Source organism: Caretta caretta, chromosome 1, assembly GCF_965140235.1.
Source record: "Caretta caretta isolate rCarCar2 chromosome 1, rCarCar1.hap1, whole genome shotgun sequence".
Lineage (NCBI taxonomy): Eukaryota > Metazoa > Chordata > Testudines > Cheloniidae > Caretta > Caretta caretta.
In genome coordinates this window covers 159668904-159684887 of record NC_134206.1, presented here as the reverse complement: position 1 = coordinate 159684887, position 15984 = coordinate 159668904, and the positions used below count along the sequence as shown (strand labels likewise).

Below are 15984 nucleotides of genomic sequence, written 5' to 3'. Positions count from 1 at the left end.
GTCAAATATATGCATGTTTTATTAATATTAGAATAAATAGGGACTAAACTGCAGCAGTGTTAAATCCATAGCACCATTTTAATGGCACCATTGAAGAGCGTAATACCTTTCAGTTTGTGTTAAAGAAATTGCACCATTTCACTAAACCACTTCACTCTTAACTGTATTAAAAGGGTTTGTCAGACAGTTCAAAAGGCAAGACGTTTCCCCATGAGGATCCTGTAATACCTCAGGGATTCTGAAAGACTTTCAGAGTATGGAACACATTATAGCAAAGAGACTATTTCAGGCATGCCTCCCCTCCCATTCATAATTGCTTAACAGCCCTGGAGCAACTATAGCAATTGCTTATACAGAAAAGTAACATCAAGAAAATATTCAGGATATAGCTACCTTTTAATGCAGTTTAGCAGCTGGCAACCAGGAGGAGGAGCAGCAGCACCATGTCTGCGGACCACCAGCCTGTGCTCTGGGGATCAGTGTGACAACTGCTATAATAATTAATCATACTTCTACCCAACACTCGCATAGCACCTTCCACCCAAAGCTCTAAAAGGGATCATACCAACACTCATCAATTGAGCCTCCACACCCTGCAAAGGAGGTAAGTGTTTTCTTTGCTTTAGGTGGGTGAACTGAAGCACTGTGGTTAAGTGGCATGCCCACGGTGAGGCAGAGTGTCAGAAGCCAATCTTGGGTCCTGAACTAAGCTGTCCTCCTGACTTCCAGTTGCTTGCCAAACCCATTAGACACCACCTCCTCTATGTAACCTATCCATTAATGTTTAAAGTGATGGTTCCCTCAACTCTCCTACTTCATAGTTTTTTCTCATACTTAATCACCCACAGTGTTGAAGATAAGTTGCAAAGGTTTTACCTTAAAAAAAACAAAACCCTTGTTTCTGAGATTCCAAACACCAAATTCAGGCTTGAATCGAGTAACAGACCCCTACAGAGATGTACGTACAAGGCAAGGAGATGTATGTGATCCCTCTTATGTGGCCAGCATGATCACGCCACCTTAGTATTCGCTAACAGGTTTCCAATAAAAAATGCAAGTTATCAGAATATTAACAGAATACCTTAAAATGGACGTGAATATGATCTCTAAGAACGTCCACTCTAAAAAATTTACGTCCACAGATTTCACAGGTGTATTTCTTGTCTCCGTGTGTCAGGAGGTGTTTGTTCATATTGCTCCTGCATGAAAATACCTAGGGTAGAAGAACACTGAAGAATGTTTTTCATGTCATGCCTCAAGAGGCATCTGAGCTACTCCTCTTCATAACTTAATTTGCGATTTAGGTATAGGAGATATTTAATACTGCTCTACCTGTTCCTGGGCAGGGCAACCTATTTGTTTGTGTTTCAGAGAAGTAAGAGCTCCCATCATCCACTCCACACCAGGCTACACAAGCTGTTAACATAGTGACTTATGCATCAATAATCACTCAAAGGATTAGCAGAGATCGGTTATGTAAAAGAGGTGGACGATTAATAAAGGTGGAGCAGAACTACAATTAATACATTTGGAGATATGTGGGGATGGTCCCTTGAAACATGACTGCCTAAGAAGGGTGGTCTCTTCTATATACGCTACACTGCAGTGACTCTTAGCTATACCCAAGTAAAAAAACCCATCATTTACTTAGAAATGAGGTTGCTTGAGTCCAGATTCCACCACCGCAAATCACTAAACATCTCAGAAACAGTAGTTAAGCCCACATTCATGTCCATGCCATTCACATTCACACTAATCTTGGACTGCATATTTTACCACCCCACACTGCCCAATTGGACTCGTGGCTGTCAACACTACACAACACACTCACTTTCAGTTCTAACACAGAATTGCTCACAGAGCCCACATCCCGCTCCTCTCACTCCAACACAAACCCTTCACTCCAACCTAAGCCAAATAAAGAGACTGTATTAATAGACAAAGCTGGAGTGTAACAGTCTATAACTGAACTGCTCCTCGGAAAATATGAGGTTGGACTAGGGTTTTGTTTAATGCTGCTTTAAGTGAAAAGCTCCTCAGAACGTTGGCTACAGAGCTTCTCTTGGTGCATGTGTAGTGCGCACTGGAGGGTTGCTGGAGCTTGAATGCAAAGCTCTACCTGACATAATCTGGCAAAAAAGCCTACCTTCCCACATACAGGGCATCCCGAGGGTTCCTTCTTGTAGCGCACCATGTTCTCTGTGCTGTGCTCAAAGTCTTCTCTTTTCACACGCCTCACCCCTTAACGTCACAGTCCCCACCAAAAAAAAATAAAATAAAATAAACCACATTTTCCACACCTGCACGCCTTTTCAGTCAAATACACACTGTTCCTGTAAAGTGCAGTAAGATAGGGGAGTAGCGCTCTATATGTAATTTTGTCTCTGAATGAATGAACCAATGCTTATTTACAGCGGTGAAAGGGATCTTAGAAATACAAGAGAGGCGTGTTGAAGATATATTTTTGTTTCCCTGTTGGTTACTGTTCCAATCTTAAAGTGCGAGAAAAGATACTTTTCTACTGCAAGCAAATCACTTTCATTATTTGTTTCAGTCAAGTCTATCCGGTGCAAGGTGCTTTATCCAGGGTGGTGAGCAGTTTAACCTAGAAACTCTTCCAGCCAGTTAGTCAATGGTGCTAAAGATGCAGAGCCGCTCAACCCCAGGCACTTCATGTTTAACAAAGACCCCTATTGCCGCCCCTGCTGCTTTCGAGGGGAGAGAAGGGGTTCCCAGGTCACTGGCCCAGCCTCTGTGACAGGTGAGGGGAGACCCACGGCCCCCAACATCACTCAAAGTGGGGGATGGGGCTGTGGTGGGGGGGGCAGGACAAAAAGAGGGGCCTCTCTTGTCATGTGCCTAGGGCCCAGACTGTTTCATCTGGCCCTACTTCTAAATTACTTTCAATCTTGTCCCTAAAAACTACTAGTGGCAGTTTAAAACATACCCAGATTTCATTGTATGTTCTCATATTTAACCTCTTCTTTGTGGCTGTCATTTCCTTCAGAGGCTTATGGCTTAGTTACCAAAGGTGCTGGGCACCTGCAACACCCACTCACTTCAATGAGATTTGTGAGTGCTCAGCTCTTCTGGTCTGGTTTCATAAATGCTGTAAATGTTGTAAGGCAACATATTGTGCCACATTCAATTTATTTGTTAAATTGATAGTCAAATCCCATATTAGTCTCTGGAATGGATCTGTGTTTACTCACTGCCGTCCAATTCCAAGTGAAAGACAGCAACTCTGCCAACAAGTTTTCCAGTTACCACAGAAATTTCAGAAGACTAATTTTTAAGGCCACAAGAGATCACTGCGATCATCTAGTCTGACCTCCTATTCAACACAGACCACACAATTTCCACCAGATAATGCATGTAGCCCAGCAACTGGTGATGGAACTACGGCATATAGTCTAGAAAGACACCCAATCTTCATTTAAAAACTCCAAATGATGGAGCATCTACCACTTCCCTAATCCCTTCCCAGTAATCAATTCCAATGGTTCATTATCCTTATTGTTAAAAATATGCTAACCCCCTACCAGGACAAGCTACACCAGATCAGCTAATTAGTTTTGAAATGATAGCCAGCATCAAGTGAAAACTGATGCAGAATGATTTACTTAATTTCCCCAAGCCAACTGACACTTCAAAAGCGACAATCAGGTTCATGCCAAGTGTACTTACCTTCCAAGTGTCTCCTTTGATGATCCAACATGACGTCCTTCCGGTAGAACATTTTATTGCAGATTTCACATGCAAATTTCTTATCCCCGTGCTTCTTCTTGTGTTTTGAGAGGTTACTATTCGTGGAAAAGAACCTGAAACACATCTCACACTGGAATGTCTTGTCATCTGTAGGTAATGGAAAGAAAGCAATTATTTTAAGATAAAAAATTTTTTTTTTTAAATGCGATAAATTTATTCTATAGTTAGATCTAGCATTACAAAGCACCACACATGAATCAGGGGAAAGCAGAACATGACAGTTTTTTGTTCTTACTTGTCATTTTGTCTTCTGACTAAAAAGTAAAATAAAATCAACCAATCTAGAGTCTCGACAGGTTAAGATCTGCTCCTCAAAACCAATCACAGGCAACTCTACTAGAAATTCCACCCTTGCTCCCTCGGGTTTGTCTTGCTCTATGAAAGGCAAAAGTCACCAAAAAACACCAAAATTGCTTCCCAAGTTAATTCAGCAATGATAAATATTAAAGATGTTAACATGAACATTGATTCTGGCACAATAAGTTCCTCGGCCCCACAGTCTGGCACACTCTCATTAATTCTGTCCAAACTGGGTTCAGTCACAGGTTTTCCAAATACGATGTCCTGTTTGGAGCAGCACTGTCTGAGGAACACAGTAGTATAGGAATTGCTATTCCAGCTTCGAACAAAGGCACACCTAGTCCAGCACTTGGTTTCCAAGAGCAGACAGTACCAGGTGCTTCAGAGGAAGGTGTAAAACCCCCATAATGGACAGTTATACAACAACAGGCCTACTGGGGAAGTTTCTTCCTAACACAACAGTTGTTCAGAAGTCTGAGAGTTGTTCCATGGTCTTGCAGTTGCCACAGGGATAAGACAGAAGAAAGTAGTATTAGGCCAGTTAACAGTAGGTTTAAAATGTTTTTAATTTTGGAAAGGATCAACTCTGTGAGAGAGAGCTGCTACTGATGAAGGCAGATTACTGGGAGGTCTTGGCACCATCTGTCCTTTTACACGAGCATTGCTCCTTGGAAGAAAAGTCTTAAGTAAGGTTACTTCCAGTTGTGCTTGGAGGAACAATTACCCAGAGGATTCCAGGCTGATGGATATTGTGTGTCCAAGGAGTGACTAAGGACTCTAGGGAGGAGATGCAGAGGAAAGCATAGGTTCTAGTGATCTCACAGAGGAAGAAACAACAGGACCTAGTGGGATACTGGATTTACTGGGAGAAGGAATGAGAAAGCCGGTGAAGCTGCGTGCGAGGCTGGGAAACTGGAGCCTGCAAGTCTGGAGCTGTCACCGGTGACAAAGATAAGAGGAAGCAGAGATGGATTGAGAGGAAAGGTGTGCAGTTTAGTTTTAGAAAAAGCAAGCTGGAGAAAGTGGCAGGATATCTGGGAGGAGATATCTGAGGCACAGCTGGGGACGTGAAATTCGAGAGAGGGAAAGAGATAAAATACAATGCATAGGTGGAATTGTTGCTGTACAGATTGCCTGAAATAGTTTTCCATGATGTGGTAACAAATGTTTGTTTTTACAGTGCTGCTGTAGCGTGAGGAAAGTGAAGTTTGAAATGACTACTCTTCCTTCCTGGTTGCTATAGAGATGAATTATGGTGTAGCAGACTTCACTTGAGGGTCCATAGGCCATGGCTCAACAGTCCCCAAAACTGTGGTATGGCTTTGTCAGGCAATCTGAGAGCCTGGCAGCTGAGCTACAGCTGTCTTCCTCCAGTGTTCCCTGGGTTCTCCTGGCTGGACAAAGCGGGGAGGGAAGGGTACAGGGACCTGGGCCCTCTCTCTCCACTGGGTCTCAGCCCAAGGGGGAAAAGGGTAAGGAGTGTCTCAGCCCCCCTCTTGCTGATACACCAGACCAGCCACCCTTGGGCTACTTCCTATCTTCCCTATTCTTTTTTCAGTTTGGGGCAGGGTCACAGCACTCTGCTTCCCTCCCCGGGGAGGGTTGCTCAGACAGTCTCAACAATTCAGATAATCATTCAGGGCTTCGCAGCTCCCTTCGCATTGTCCAGTGATTCCCCATCAGAGAGAAGGGGAGAGAAAGAAAGGGGTGGAGCCCCTGACTGCTAGATCAGGTCTTACCCACAGTCCAGGCCCTTCCCCTGTGGATTCCTGTCCCAGAAGCTACCAACCAACTGGCTTCGTTCCTGCAGACAGTTTTTTCTTCACTGTCCTGCCTGCTTGAGTGCCAGAGTCCCCTTTTAAACAGGTCCTCCATCTGGAGCAAGTTCTACGGTTGCTGAGGGGCGGGGCCCTCTTGGCCCAGGACTGCTCCATCGCTCATTTAGTCTTAGTGAGAGGTCTGTAAACACCATCACATATGGGAAATTAATAAAGCTGATTCAAGATTAGGTAATGTTGGTGAGCAGTTATCACCTGTTCTGCAATTGTGGAATTCCAATGCACTCTCTATCCGAAAGGCCTTTTCACATGTAGCACACTTGTACCTGTAGTCGCTGTCGACCTGAGGATTGCAAACAGTAAACATTTAAAAGAGGGAGAAGAAACACAAACCATACACAATGTAAAGAGAGCTTGCAAAAAATTCTAGGCTGCTTTTTTATTGTGAGAGCCATTTCATTTTCTTCAACAGAATTTTTTTTCTTCAAAACATGAGAGTACATTTCAGCACAGAATTCTGACATTTTAAATTTCAGAGCATGACTCCTAATTTCAAACTTGCTGCAAAAAATATGGTGCTGTACTTACTGATCTATAAAAGATGCATATGCACATGTGTAGGTGAGAGCATGTGTGTCTTTTTGGCTACTCTAAGCCCTGCAATGAAGAATCTGACTTAGGAAAAACAAGATGTTTTCTGACTTGTAGTCAGGCTCCACAATATTCTTGGCATCAGATGTCAGTAATCTGAGAGTTTAGGGCCTGATCCAAAGCTCATTGAAGTCAGTAGAAACACTCTCATTGCCATTAATGGGTTTTACTACCATTACGATTTGTATTGCAATAGCATTCAGAGGCCACAATCAAAGATCAGAGCCCCACTGCAAAACACACTGTACGTACACACACACACAACTGTTTCTGCTCTAGGGAGCTCATAGCCTGAACATACAACAAGAGACAACAGGTGGCGATAACCAGAGATGACATGCAAACAAGACAACAGTTAAATAATCCTACTTAGTACAGTGAACAGCAGTCGGAGCACACCTTTAGACCATGCCCTGAGTCTCCAGCTAGCTGATTCAGTGACACTCCCCCTTGAGGTAACAAATGTCTGAGCATGTTTCCATAGGCAATTCATACCAGGGATCCATTCACACTTAACACGTTTCAGAGTAGCAGCCATGTTAGTCTGTATTCGCAAAAAGAAAAGGAGTCCTTGTGGCATCTTAATTGGTTAGTCTCTAAGGTGCCACTAGTACTCCTTTTCTGTTCACACTTGACTGACTCACACACTGCAATCGTCAGCACTGAACTCACAGCACATTTTCATCTCTCCTCATGAAGAATCATCTGGTTGTTTCAACTCACCTCATTCCTGCTGTGTTTATAGGAAACATGCTGCTTCAAGCTCTCTTTACGGCTGAACAGCTTTGCACATTCCTCACATTTAAACAGTTTGTCACCTGAGGGATCCGTGAAGACAAAACAAAGAGTGAGTGACTGATGTAACCACCTGGGAACGCCATGTGTGATAGCTAAACAATTCTATGGGTTGCTCCAAACAAATAGGCTAGCAATCAGCTAAAACATGAGCAGCTTCAATAATTAAAAGGATTAATTCATTGATTTTTGAAGTCAGAAGGGACCATTGTGAGCAACTAGTCTGACCTCCTGTGTAGCACAGGACATAGAACCACCCAACATAATTCCTGCATTTAGTTCTACGTGCCCAATAACCCCTGCTTGAACTAGAACATGTATTTTAGAGAGACAACTAATCTTGATTTAAAGACTCAGAGTGATGGAGAACACACTACACCGTCTCACTGTTGAAAGTCTGCACCTTATTTCCAGTCTCAATTTATCTAGCTTCAACTTCCAGCCATTGGATCTTATCATGCTTTTGTGTGTTTGATTAAGGAGCCCTCTAGTAATAATGATGGAACCTGTGAAAAATATCTGCATCTCGAATATTTCAGTTCCTCTACTGAACCCCTGAACTGACTGGAGAGAACCACAGCATGCAGGGAGCTGAAGGCAAACCCACCATGAGACCGGATGTGCCTGCTGAGGTTGCTGCTGTTCTGGAAGATCTTACTGCAGATGTTGCACTGATATACCCGTTTGTGTTCCCCAAGTTGCTTTATCAGCTTTCGACGTATTCCATGTCTACTGGAGAGAATTAAACTTCTTTTGAGGGACATGGTGTTTTGGTGATGAGCAAACCTACTGGATTAGAGAAATAAAGGCAGTGAGTGAACAGCATTCCATAGTTTAAAAAACAACCAGATGAGCCCGACAATCTAGCCAGCTTTCTATCCACCTTATAGTCCATTCATCCAGCCCATACTTCTTTAAATTGCTGGCAAGAATACTGTGGGAGACCATATCAAAAGCTTTGCTAAAGTCAAGGAACAACACGTCCACTGCTTTCCCCTCATCCACAGAGCCAGTTATCTCATTATATAAGGCAATTAGGTTAGTCAGGCATGACTTGCCCTTGGTGAATCCATGCTGACTGTTCCTGATCACTTTCCTCTCCTTTAAGTGCTTCAGAATTGATTTCTGCTCCACAATTTTTCCAGGGACTGAGGTGAGACTGACTGGCTTGTAGTTCCCAGGATCCTCCTCCTTCCCTTTTTTAAAGATGGGCACTACATTAGCCTTTTTCCAGTTGTCCGGGACTCCCCCGATCGCCATGAGTTTTCAAAGATAATGGCCAATGGCTCTGCAATCACATCCGCCAACTCCTTTAGCACTCTAGGATGCAGCGCATCCAGCCCGATGGACTTCAATTTATTTATAGCACTATGAACTAAAACCTTAAAACACCAACGGATTGATCACCTCCAAGTCTCTCAAGAAGCTAGCTTCACCGGAACAAGTTTTTAAATATGTAATTAAATGAACAACAAAGGCCTCCCTGAAGTTCTGTAAATGTCATAGATATTTTTCCCCTTTGCTCAAGGTTTATTACAAACTCTGAAATGTCATTCACAGTGATTCAAGAGATGCGATTCACAAGTTACAAATATCAGTGAGAGACTAAATAACATGCCTGGGAGAGATTTTAACGTCCATATCTTTTTTAGCACCAACAATCAATGGGAGTAACATTTAACTCTGCAGCCTCTTACGGGTTTCAAATATCCCATTGTACAAAACTGTAGCAAGATAGAGAAATAATCCTATTGCACTGCACTCTAAGGGTGAAATTTATGTCACCAGTCTCCCATCACCAGTGGCTACAACCCAGCATCAGCTTACAGTGCATTGAGCCTGCATGAATCCCCCTTTGTGGCATACAAGGGTGCAGAGACTCCCTGACCAGCTGTTCCACCAGCAGCATGTATGTATGTGCATGCACACATACAAGGCAGAAGGCTTTGAATGGATGTGGCTATGTGTCTAAGTTCTCATCAGAGTCATTATACTCTGAAGAAGTCTGTCTAAGGGTATATGGCTCTCATCACTTGTTCCAAATGAGCCCTTCCTCCATGCTAATGGGGGGAAACTACAATGGTGCTTTACAGATGTTAGGAGAGAAAGTTCTACCCCGTTATGAAGGATTGCATCCCACTGTGACTTACTTTGTTACTGAACTGATGTTGTTTGTGGTGCTTGGCAGCTTTCCTAAAACCAGTTCCATAATCCTCTCTTCCGCTGCAGAGGGAAGGGCTGCCTCATCAGGTGGGATCTCTGTTATAATTTCAGCTACTTGATCCACTGTGAATACATTATTATAAAAATACAATATTTACATGAAGAGTTTTAAACACACACACACAGAAGAATAAAACTCAGAATATTTCTGAGGCAGACATTAACCATTATATTTACTTTGACACACTCTTGATCCAGAAATAAACTGAAATGGAGCTTCAACTCTTGGCATCCGACTGAGTTCAAAATAGATAGGACAGTCAAAAATGAAGATTCAAATTCAAGTCCATAATGGGAACCTCTCAGCAGCCACCTCCAAGACAAACAAAACCATCTGATTATGTGAGGAGGGCAGGACTCTTTTGGAACAATTTATTCTCAGAAGGAACAGAAAAGAAAACGTTTCTCTTTCTCCACAGGACCCTTCTTTACATAAGAGAGACCAAGGTCTCCAGACAGATCTATCTACAATAAGAATATGAACAAGAGAATTGCCACAGCCTCTAGTCAGCACCAGCAGTGTTCAGGATTCAGATGTTTACCTGGAAGTAGGCAATTACAGAAAAATCCGTAAGAAACATAAGAAATGTTTCTGCCAACAAACTCAAGTTAGAGGTTGGCTTATTTTTCCAGAAGCACGGGTTTATCTCCTTTCCAAATTTTGTTTTTATACTATTTAACGTAACTAGAGATATTCTTGTTAGCCACATAAACGTCCAATCTATTTTTTTTTCCTGCTGAGCTAACGGCCTCAGACAAACTTTACACCCACAGAGTAGTGTACGGCAAAGGACAAGGGGCCAGGTTGATTTTGCAGACTGAGGTTCACAAGCCAGCACTCCAGGGGCGTGTTCAAGCTAGAGCTGTTCACAGTTTGGTGTGCAGGGCAAGGACAGCAGGTGCCATGCCCTGTGTGGCAATGGCACATTCAACAGCTTCACTGACAACACAGGTGTCGTGTAACAGGAGTGCCAGACTGTAGCTGAGTCACAGCCAACGTGGCAGTCACGGGGCACAGCCTTTTAAGAACAGTGGTCTCAAGACAGGGCACATGTTAATGAAGGGTTGGCTGGCCATGCATTATGCGACTCCCTACTGGAGACAATACAAAGGAAGGCTCCTGGCTCAATCTTTGGAAGATGAGGGTCGAGGCAAGACCCTGAGGGAAGTCCCTTCGTGGGAACAAGGCAGAAGGCCTAGGGGACAGCCAGGAGAGGCTAGGCAGAATGATGTGTCCTCTCCCTTCCCAGCTTGCGGAAAGCGAGTTAGGCCTCTGTTACCCAGTATTTTGTGTGTCTTTGAGTCTTTCTGCATCTTCTGCTTTAATAAAACCAGCCCTAAAGAAAGGGACTTGGACCTGAACTTGAAAGTTTGGGCTTTCTGTTGGCTGCCCCAGCGGTAAATTTGCCCACCAGCTTAAACGCAGCTCCCGCAGTGTTTAGCACTGAGGCATCTAGAAAAGAGTGACAATCATTTTCTGCAATGACACTAGGGTTTAATATGTGAACTAAAAAAAATCTCCAGGATTCCCCTTTTAGACTCTGAACTCGGCAGACTTTGCTGAGAATAGATCATTAAGGTGGAAGCATGTTTGGCAACTACTTTTATTAAACCTCTCTCATCTCACCTGCTGGGTCTTTATCTTCAGCAATGACAAGAGGTGTTTCTGCTTTTGCAGCTTTGGGCTTTCTTCCCCTTCGTGGAGTCCTCCTGGAGTCTACGTTGGCACTAGTACCTTCACCAGTTACAGGCTGATCAGCAATGGGAGCCTCTGCAGGCGTCTCTGGAGTTGCATCATTTTGGCTTGTCTGGGGGACTCCTTTGGCTTGTTCCAGGTGACTCAACAGATGTTCTGCAGGCATGTGTGTGGAGGAAACACAGTCATGAAACATGAGGACAGCTCCAGCACCAAAACTTATAATTAGACCTCCTTTATTTAACTGAATCTTGCTTAGATCAAGTATTCACTGCAGTTAAAACACCTTTCTAATTAAAAGTACGCTCTCTATTATAAACTAAATTGATCACTGAGATGGATTGAAATTTTAGAGGTTTTAATATTTGTTGTTAAATTGGTGAGTGCGTGCTCAGGTCCCCCTTCTGAGTCACTCTGCTGAGGATATGAATTGTTACACACCCCAACTACAGAGCCGTGCCTTTTTAGCTCAAGCTGTAGCAGTTCATACTTTTTGCTCTGAAGGTTCCTGGTTCAATCCCTGGTGTGTCAGCCAAAATAATTACATTATATTGTACTGAACAGATCTGTGGCCCATTGATGTGCCTCAGTGATATAACAGCGTCCCATTTTACAAAATGACTTAGTAGCCTAAGTTTCATTGAAAGTCAACAGGACCTCCACTGCTAAGCCTTTTGGATACTCTCAAAAATTATGCTCAATAGCTATAAAGACAAAGTATGAAAATGACAAGCTCCATTCGCTTTTACTTATAGTGTCTTTCAGCGCCAATCGCTTCATTCATAACATCACTGAGCATAAGCCTGTCACTAATTTTGCACTGTTTTGCGTATACAATTCCCTGTCATTTGACAGTCTTAATATTCATCTATGATATGTTATACAAGTGTTTCTTTCGTTCCAGATCCAATAACGAAAACATTTTATCAGACAGGACGCCTACAGTCAATATCAGTTGCCACTGCAGTTTTACTCTTTTTTTCTTAGGATCTGGGGAAAAAAAAAATCTACAGAAGTGTAATTTATGGTATTGTGAAGCCACTTCCCTGACCATAATCTGCTGGCTTGGAAGAACAGAACTTCCAGAATATTTCTGGGTATATGTTTGATACAAATTCCAAATTCCCCTTACCTGTCAGCAACTGAGGTTCTGGGAAAACAGATGAACACACTTTACATATCCACTGGTTGGACTCCGCTTCAAGGGGCCCACTACTCTCTGGAGCGCTCACTGGAACATGCAAAGGAGAAATTATTACAAGTTTTTAAAATGAAGACAGCAAACCCTTCAACAACTTTCTGGGATTTATGATCTTGTTTATCCTGTAAGGAAGCCCTCAGAAGAGCAGATTACAATCAATCAGTCATGAAAGACTCAAGGAGGCAGCTACTGCTAACCTGGCACTAGTATGGTAGTCTGGTAAAGAACAGGAGGGATAAAAACCACACCTCCTCAGATACTTTAAAATGTACAAAATGCCAGAAATGACACTCAAAGACTAACGTTTAATCCATGGGAAGGCTGCAAACAGGACTTTCCCATGCCAACATTTAAGGAGCCAAAACAGAAACTGGAAAAAAAAACAGGAGAGATTTATGAGGTGGGAGCCTTCCTACGTCTCTTCTGAGTTGTAGATAGGATCTCCTTCTTCCTAAATTAAATGGAGATGAAAGAAACAGTACAAAAAGCACACCTGGAGCGACCAATCTTGGGCACCTTCAAAACCGGAGTTACCCAGCTCTGGACAAACTGGGGACACAGACTGAACAAAGTACTATCTGAAAAGCATCATGGAAACACTAACATTTGGGTTAAAGTAAATAAGGGTGGTGATAAGGAAATCACATATTTGAACAGTTTCATGAGCTGGATATTTTGCCAGACGAGCATATTGGTGTTTTGCTTAAGCAACTTCCCAGCTCTTACATACAAAGAAAGAAAAGTAGGACGTTATTTTAAGTAACATGCAACACATAATGCTATTAGGGATTTTTCAGGAAAAAGGAAAGTAACAGAATCACAAAAACTGTTAAATAATTGTGGGCTGTGAACAGAGATTAAGTTCCAAACAGGTCATCAAAGGATCCATCAGGTGGACCTGAGAAATCTAGAACATTCTGCAGATTGTTTAAGATCCCCAAAGTTGAATATTTCACAATCTATTGAAATCCCACAGCCTGCCATGTGGATAGCCAGGAATCCCAAGGGCCATATTTCATTTTGGAAACACGTTCCCATTTCCAACACAGAATATTGCAGGAGCTTAGTTCCATGAAAATGTCTTGAGTCTTAGATTTTGTCCCAATTGTGGATGAAAAATTTTCTGAAAATTTAAAATTTCTCACAGAACTGAATTTCAGTTTCCTGTCCAGCTCTACCTTCTAGCAATAACAGTACTGGAGCTAACAAAGGGGGGATGTTCTGGTGGAGTGTTTTACACTTCTACAACCAAGAAAAAGACATTTTTAATGTCAATAAGCAAAAGTTAGTGTAACTATGTTTCAAAGAACAATCCCAGATTACTTCTTTTTGATCTGGATTCCAGGATCATGCATGCACCCTGATTTGGGTTTTCAGTGTGGCAATTTAAAAAAGTTTAATGCTTTTTAAAAAATTGCTTTGCCCCAGTTACCAGAGATTAGATTTTTTTTCTGCTTTGTGCCTATGGGAAGTGGGAGCCAATCTTTGTAACAAATTTAGGTTTTCCAAGTTTATTTAAGATTTTTAACTACATCCTTCTACTTTAGCCAACACAAGATTTAGGGGTAATCAGGGGTAACCACTGTTCTTGTTAACCCCTAAAAAAGGGGTTGCTCCCACTTTTGCTGTATCTTTTTGGTTTTCTTCCTGTATTCTACCATATTTCAGATATTATGTCTTGCAAAAAAAAAAAAAGGACGTAACATGAAAAAAAATAAATTAAAAGCCGTCAGTGGCATTTAGGATAAAAAACATCTGCTTGAAAAAGTTTCCATGTCCCTTCACTCCTTTTTCTGTCTTCAATTGATTTTTAAGCACAGCACTCAGGAAGGTAATAAAATGAAAATCCATAGATTTAAATTCTCTCCCCGTTAACTATCAGAGATGGATTGAGCTCATACATATTTACTGTATGTCACGTAATCATAACGTTTCCATCACCTCAGAAACACTGTTTCAGAGTAACAGCTGTGTTAGTCTGTATTCGCAAAAAGAAAAGGAGTACTTGTGGCACCTTAGAGACTAACCAATTTATTTGAGCATGAGCTTTCGTGAGCTACAGCTCACTTCATCAGATGCATACCGTGGAAACTGCAGCAGACTTTATATATACACAGAGAATATGAAACAATGAAACAATACCTATGGTATTGTTTCATATTCTCTGTGTATATATAAAGTCTGCTGCAGTTTCCACGGTATGCATCTGATGAAGTGAGCTGTAGCTCACGAAAGCTCATGCTCAAATAAATTGGTTAGTCTCTAAGGTGCCACAAGTACTCCTTTTCTTTTTTCTCAGAAACACTGTGCACTGAGCACTCCTTTGCTCCATCCAGATCTGCCCATACACTGTCACTATTGGCTTCATACACCATAGACAGGAACAGAGGATGAAATATTTTATTTACCTGCAAAGTCAGCCACAGGCACACTGGACTTCTTGATTTTTTTAAGAGAGAAGACTGCACTGGGAGGCTTTGAAGAGATTTTGTTCCCTTCCTTGTCGCATTCCATCACTACTAAGCATACATCTGCGGTGAAGGAAAAAATAGTTCCTTTTTGTTATTTTCCCAGTATCTGAGTGGTACCCTTGCTGTTGTGCCAGTGTGACATCTGTGGGTGCTGCGGGCTATGCCACCCAGCAGGTCTTCGACAACTTACTCCACGAGAGAGCCTAATCAAGGCAAAACACTATATATGCCTGAAATCTGCAGAATAGCTTCCAGTTTAGAATCTAGGCTAGAGCGGCATCGCACAGCACAGGTGCACACTCAGTATGCATACATATGGGTTTCACTGTGTGTGGATATACTACCTTACAGAGGTATGTAAGGTCTCCATATTTTCATTTGACAACAAAGATCACTAATGCTATATAAGCCACCAATGCTTTGAAGCCATTTGGAAAGGATTAACCTACAAATGTGTACATTCATTCCAATATTTAGCACAGACTTGAAGCTTGATCTAAGCTAATCAGAAAACCTGGATAGAGGATATTTGATTTCATCTCACAACACATTCACAAGATTAACCAACTCTGGTGCTTTTTTGCTTGGAAAAAAACAACCAAACAAAATGTAGGCTTTCAATTTACACCACTCAGAAACATCTTGGGGGCCCAAAACTACTTTGCCAGAATGACCTAAATACCAATCAGCTTTACAGCACTTCAGATGGCCTGCTGCACTGTCAAGAACACAACGTTACCAAGCACACTGCTGGTGCTGGCACATCACCAAACAATCATGGCTACATTCATCATCTTGGAAATTCTTCTCAACCCAGGAACCACACTGTACATTAAAGTGTTCTCAACTAAACAGCAACAATAACACTCTTGCAATGTTAAAAGGTTTGGGTTTTTTGGCTACAGAAATGTAAAGGTAGAAGAGAATTGAGGGGGAAATTATGATTATTATTAATTTTACAGTAGCACAAAGCATAGAAGCTTTAACATCAGTTTAAAGAACTCTAACAAAGCGGTCAACCTTCCTTTGCAGAAGCTCGAGTAATCATGCTGAACAAAAGCTCAGTTTGAACTCCTCTCCTTGTTTCACAGGGCCCTACAC

The 15984-nt window shown here is 42.1% G+C and overlaps 1 protein-coding gene across 5 annotated transcripts in view; it reads right to left on the bottom strand.

The window, feature by feature from the left end:
- The window catches only part of PRDM15 (PR/SET domain 15), a 45658-nt gene that overhangs the window by 11378 nt on the left and 18296 nt on the right, over positions 1-15984 (bottom strand). For 3 of the 5 annotated variants that reach the window (XM_048865857.2, XM_075132580.1, XM_075132587.1), the window contains 10 exons: positions 14821-14943; positions 12344-12442; positions 11143-11367; positions 9443-9578; positions 7900-8081; positions 7221-7315; positions 6102-6189; positions 3688-3855; positions 2147-2241; positions 1082-1213 (listed from right to left, as the gene is read on the bottom strand). In XM_048865857.2, the coding sequence (XP_048721814.2) occupies positions 1082-1213; positions 2147-2241; positions 3688-3855; positions 6102-6189; positions 7221-7315; positions 7900-8081; positions 9443-9578; positions 11143-11367; positions 12344-12442; positions 14821-14943 (1343 nt within the window). The remainder of the gene's footprint in view (positions 1-1081; positions 1214-2146; positions 2242-3687; positions 3856-6101; positions 6190-7220; positions 7316-7899; positions 8082-9442; positions 9579-11142; positions 11368-12343; positions 12443-14820; positions 14944-15984) is intronic. The other 2 variants (XM_048865893.2, XM_075132591.1) reach the window with 1 other exon arrangement.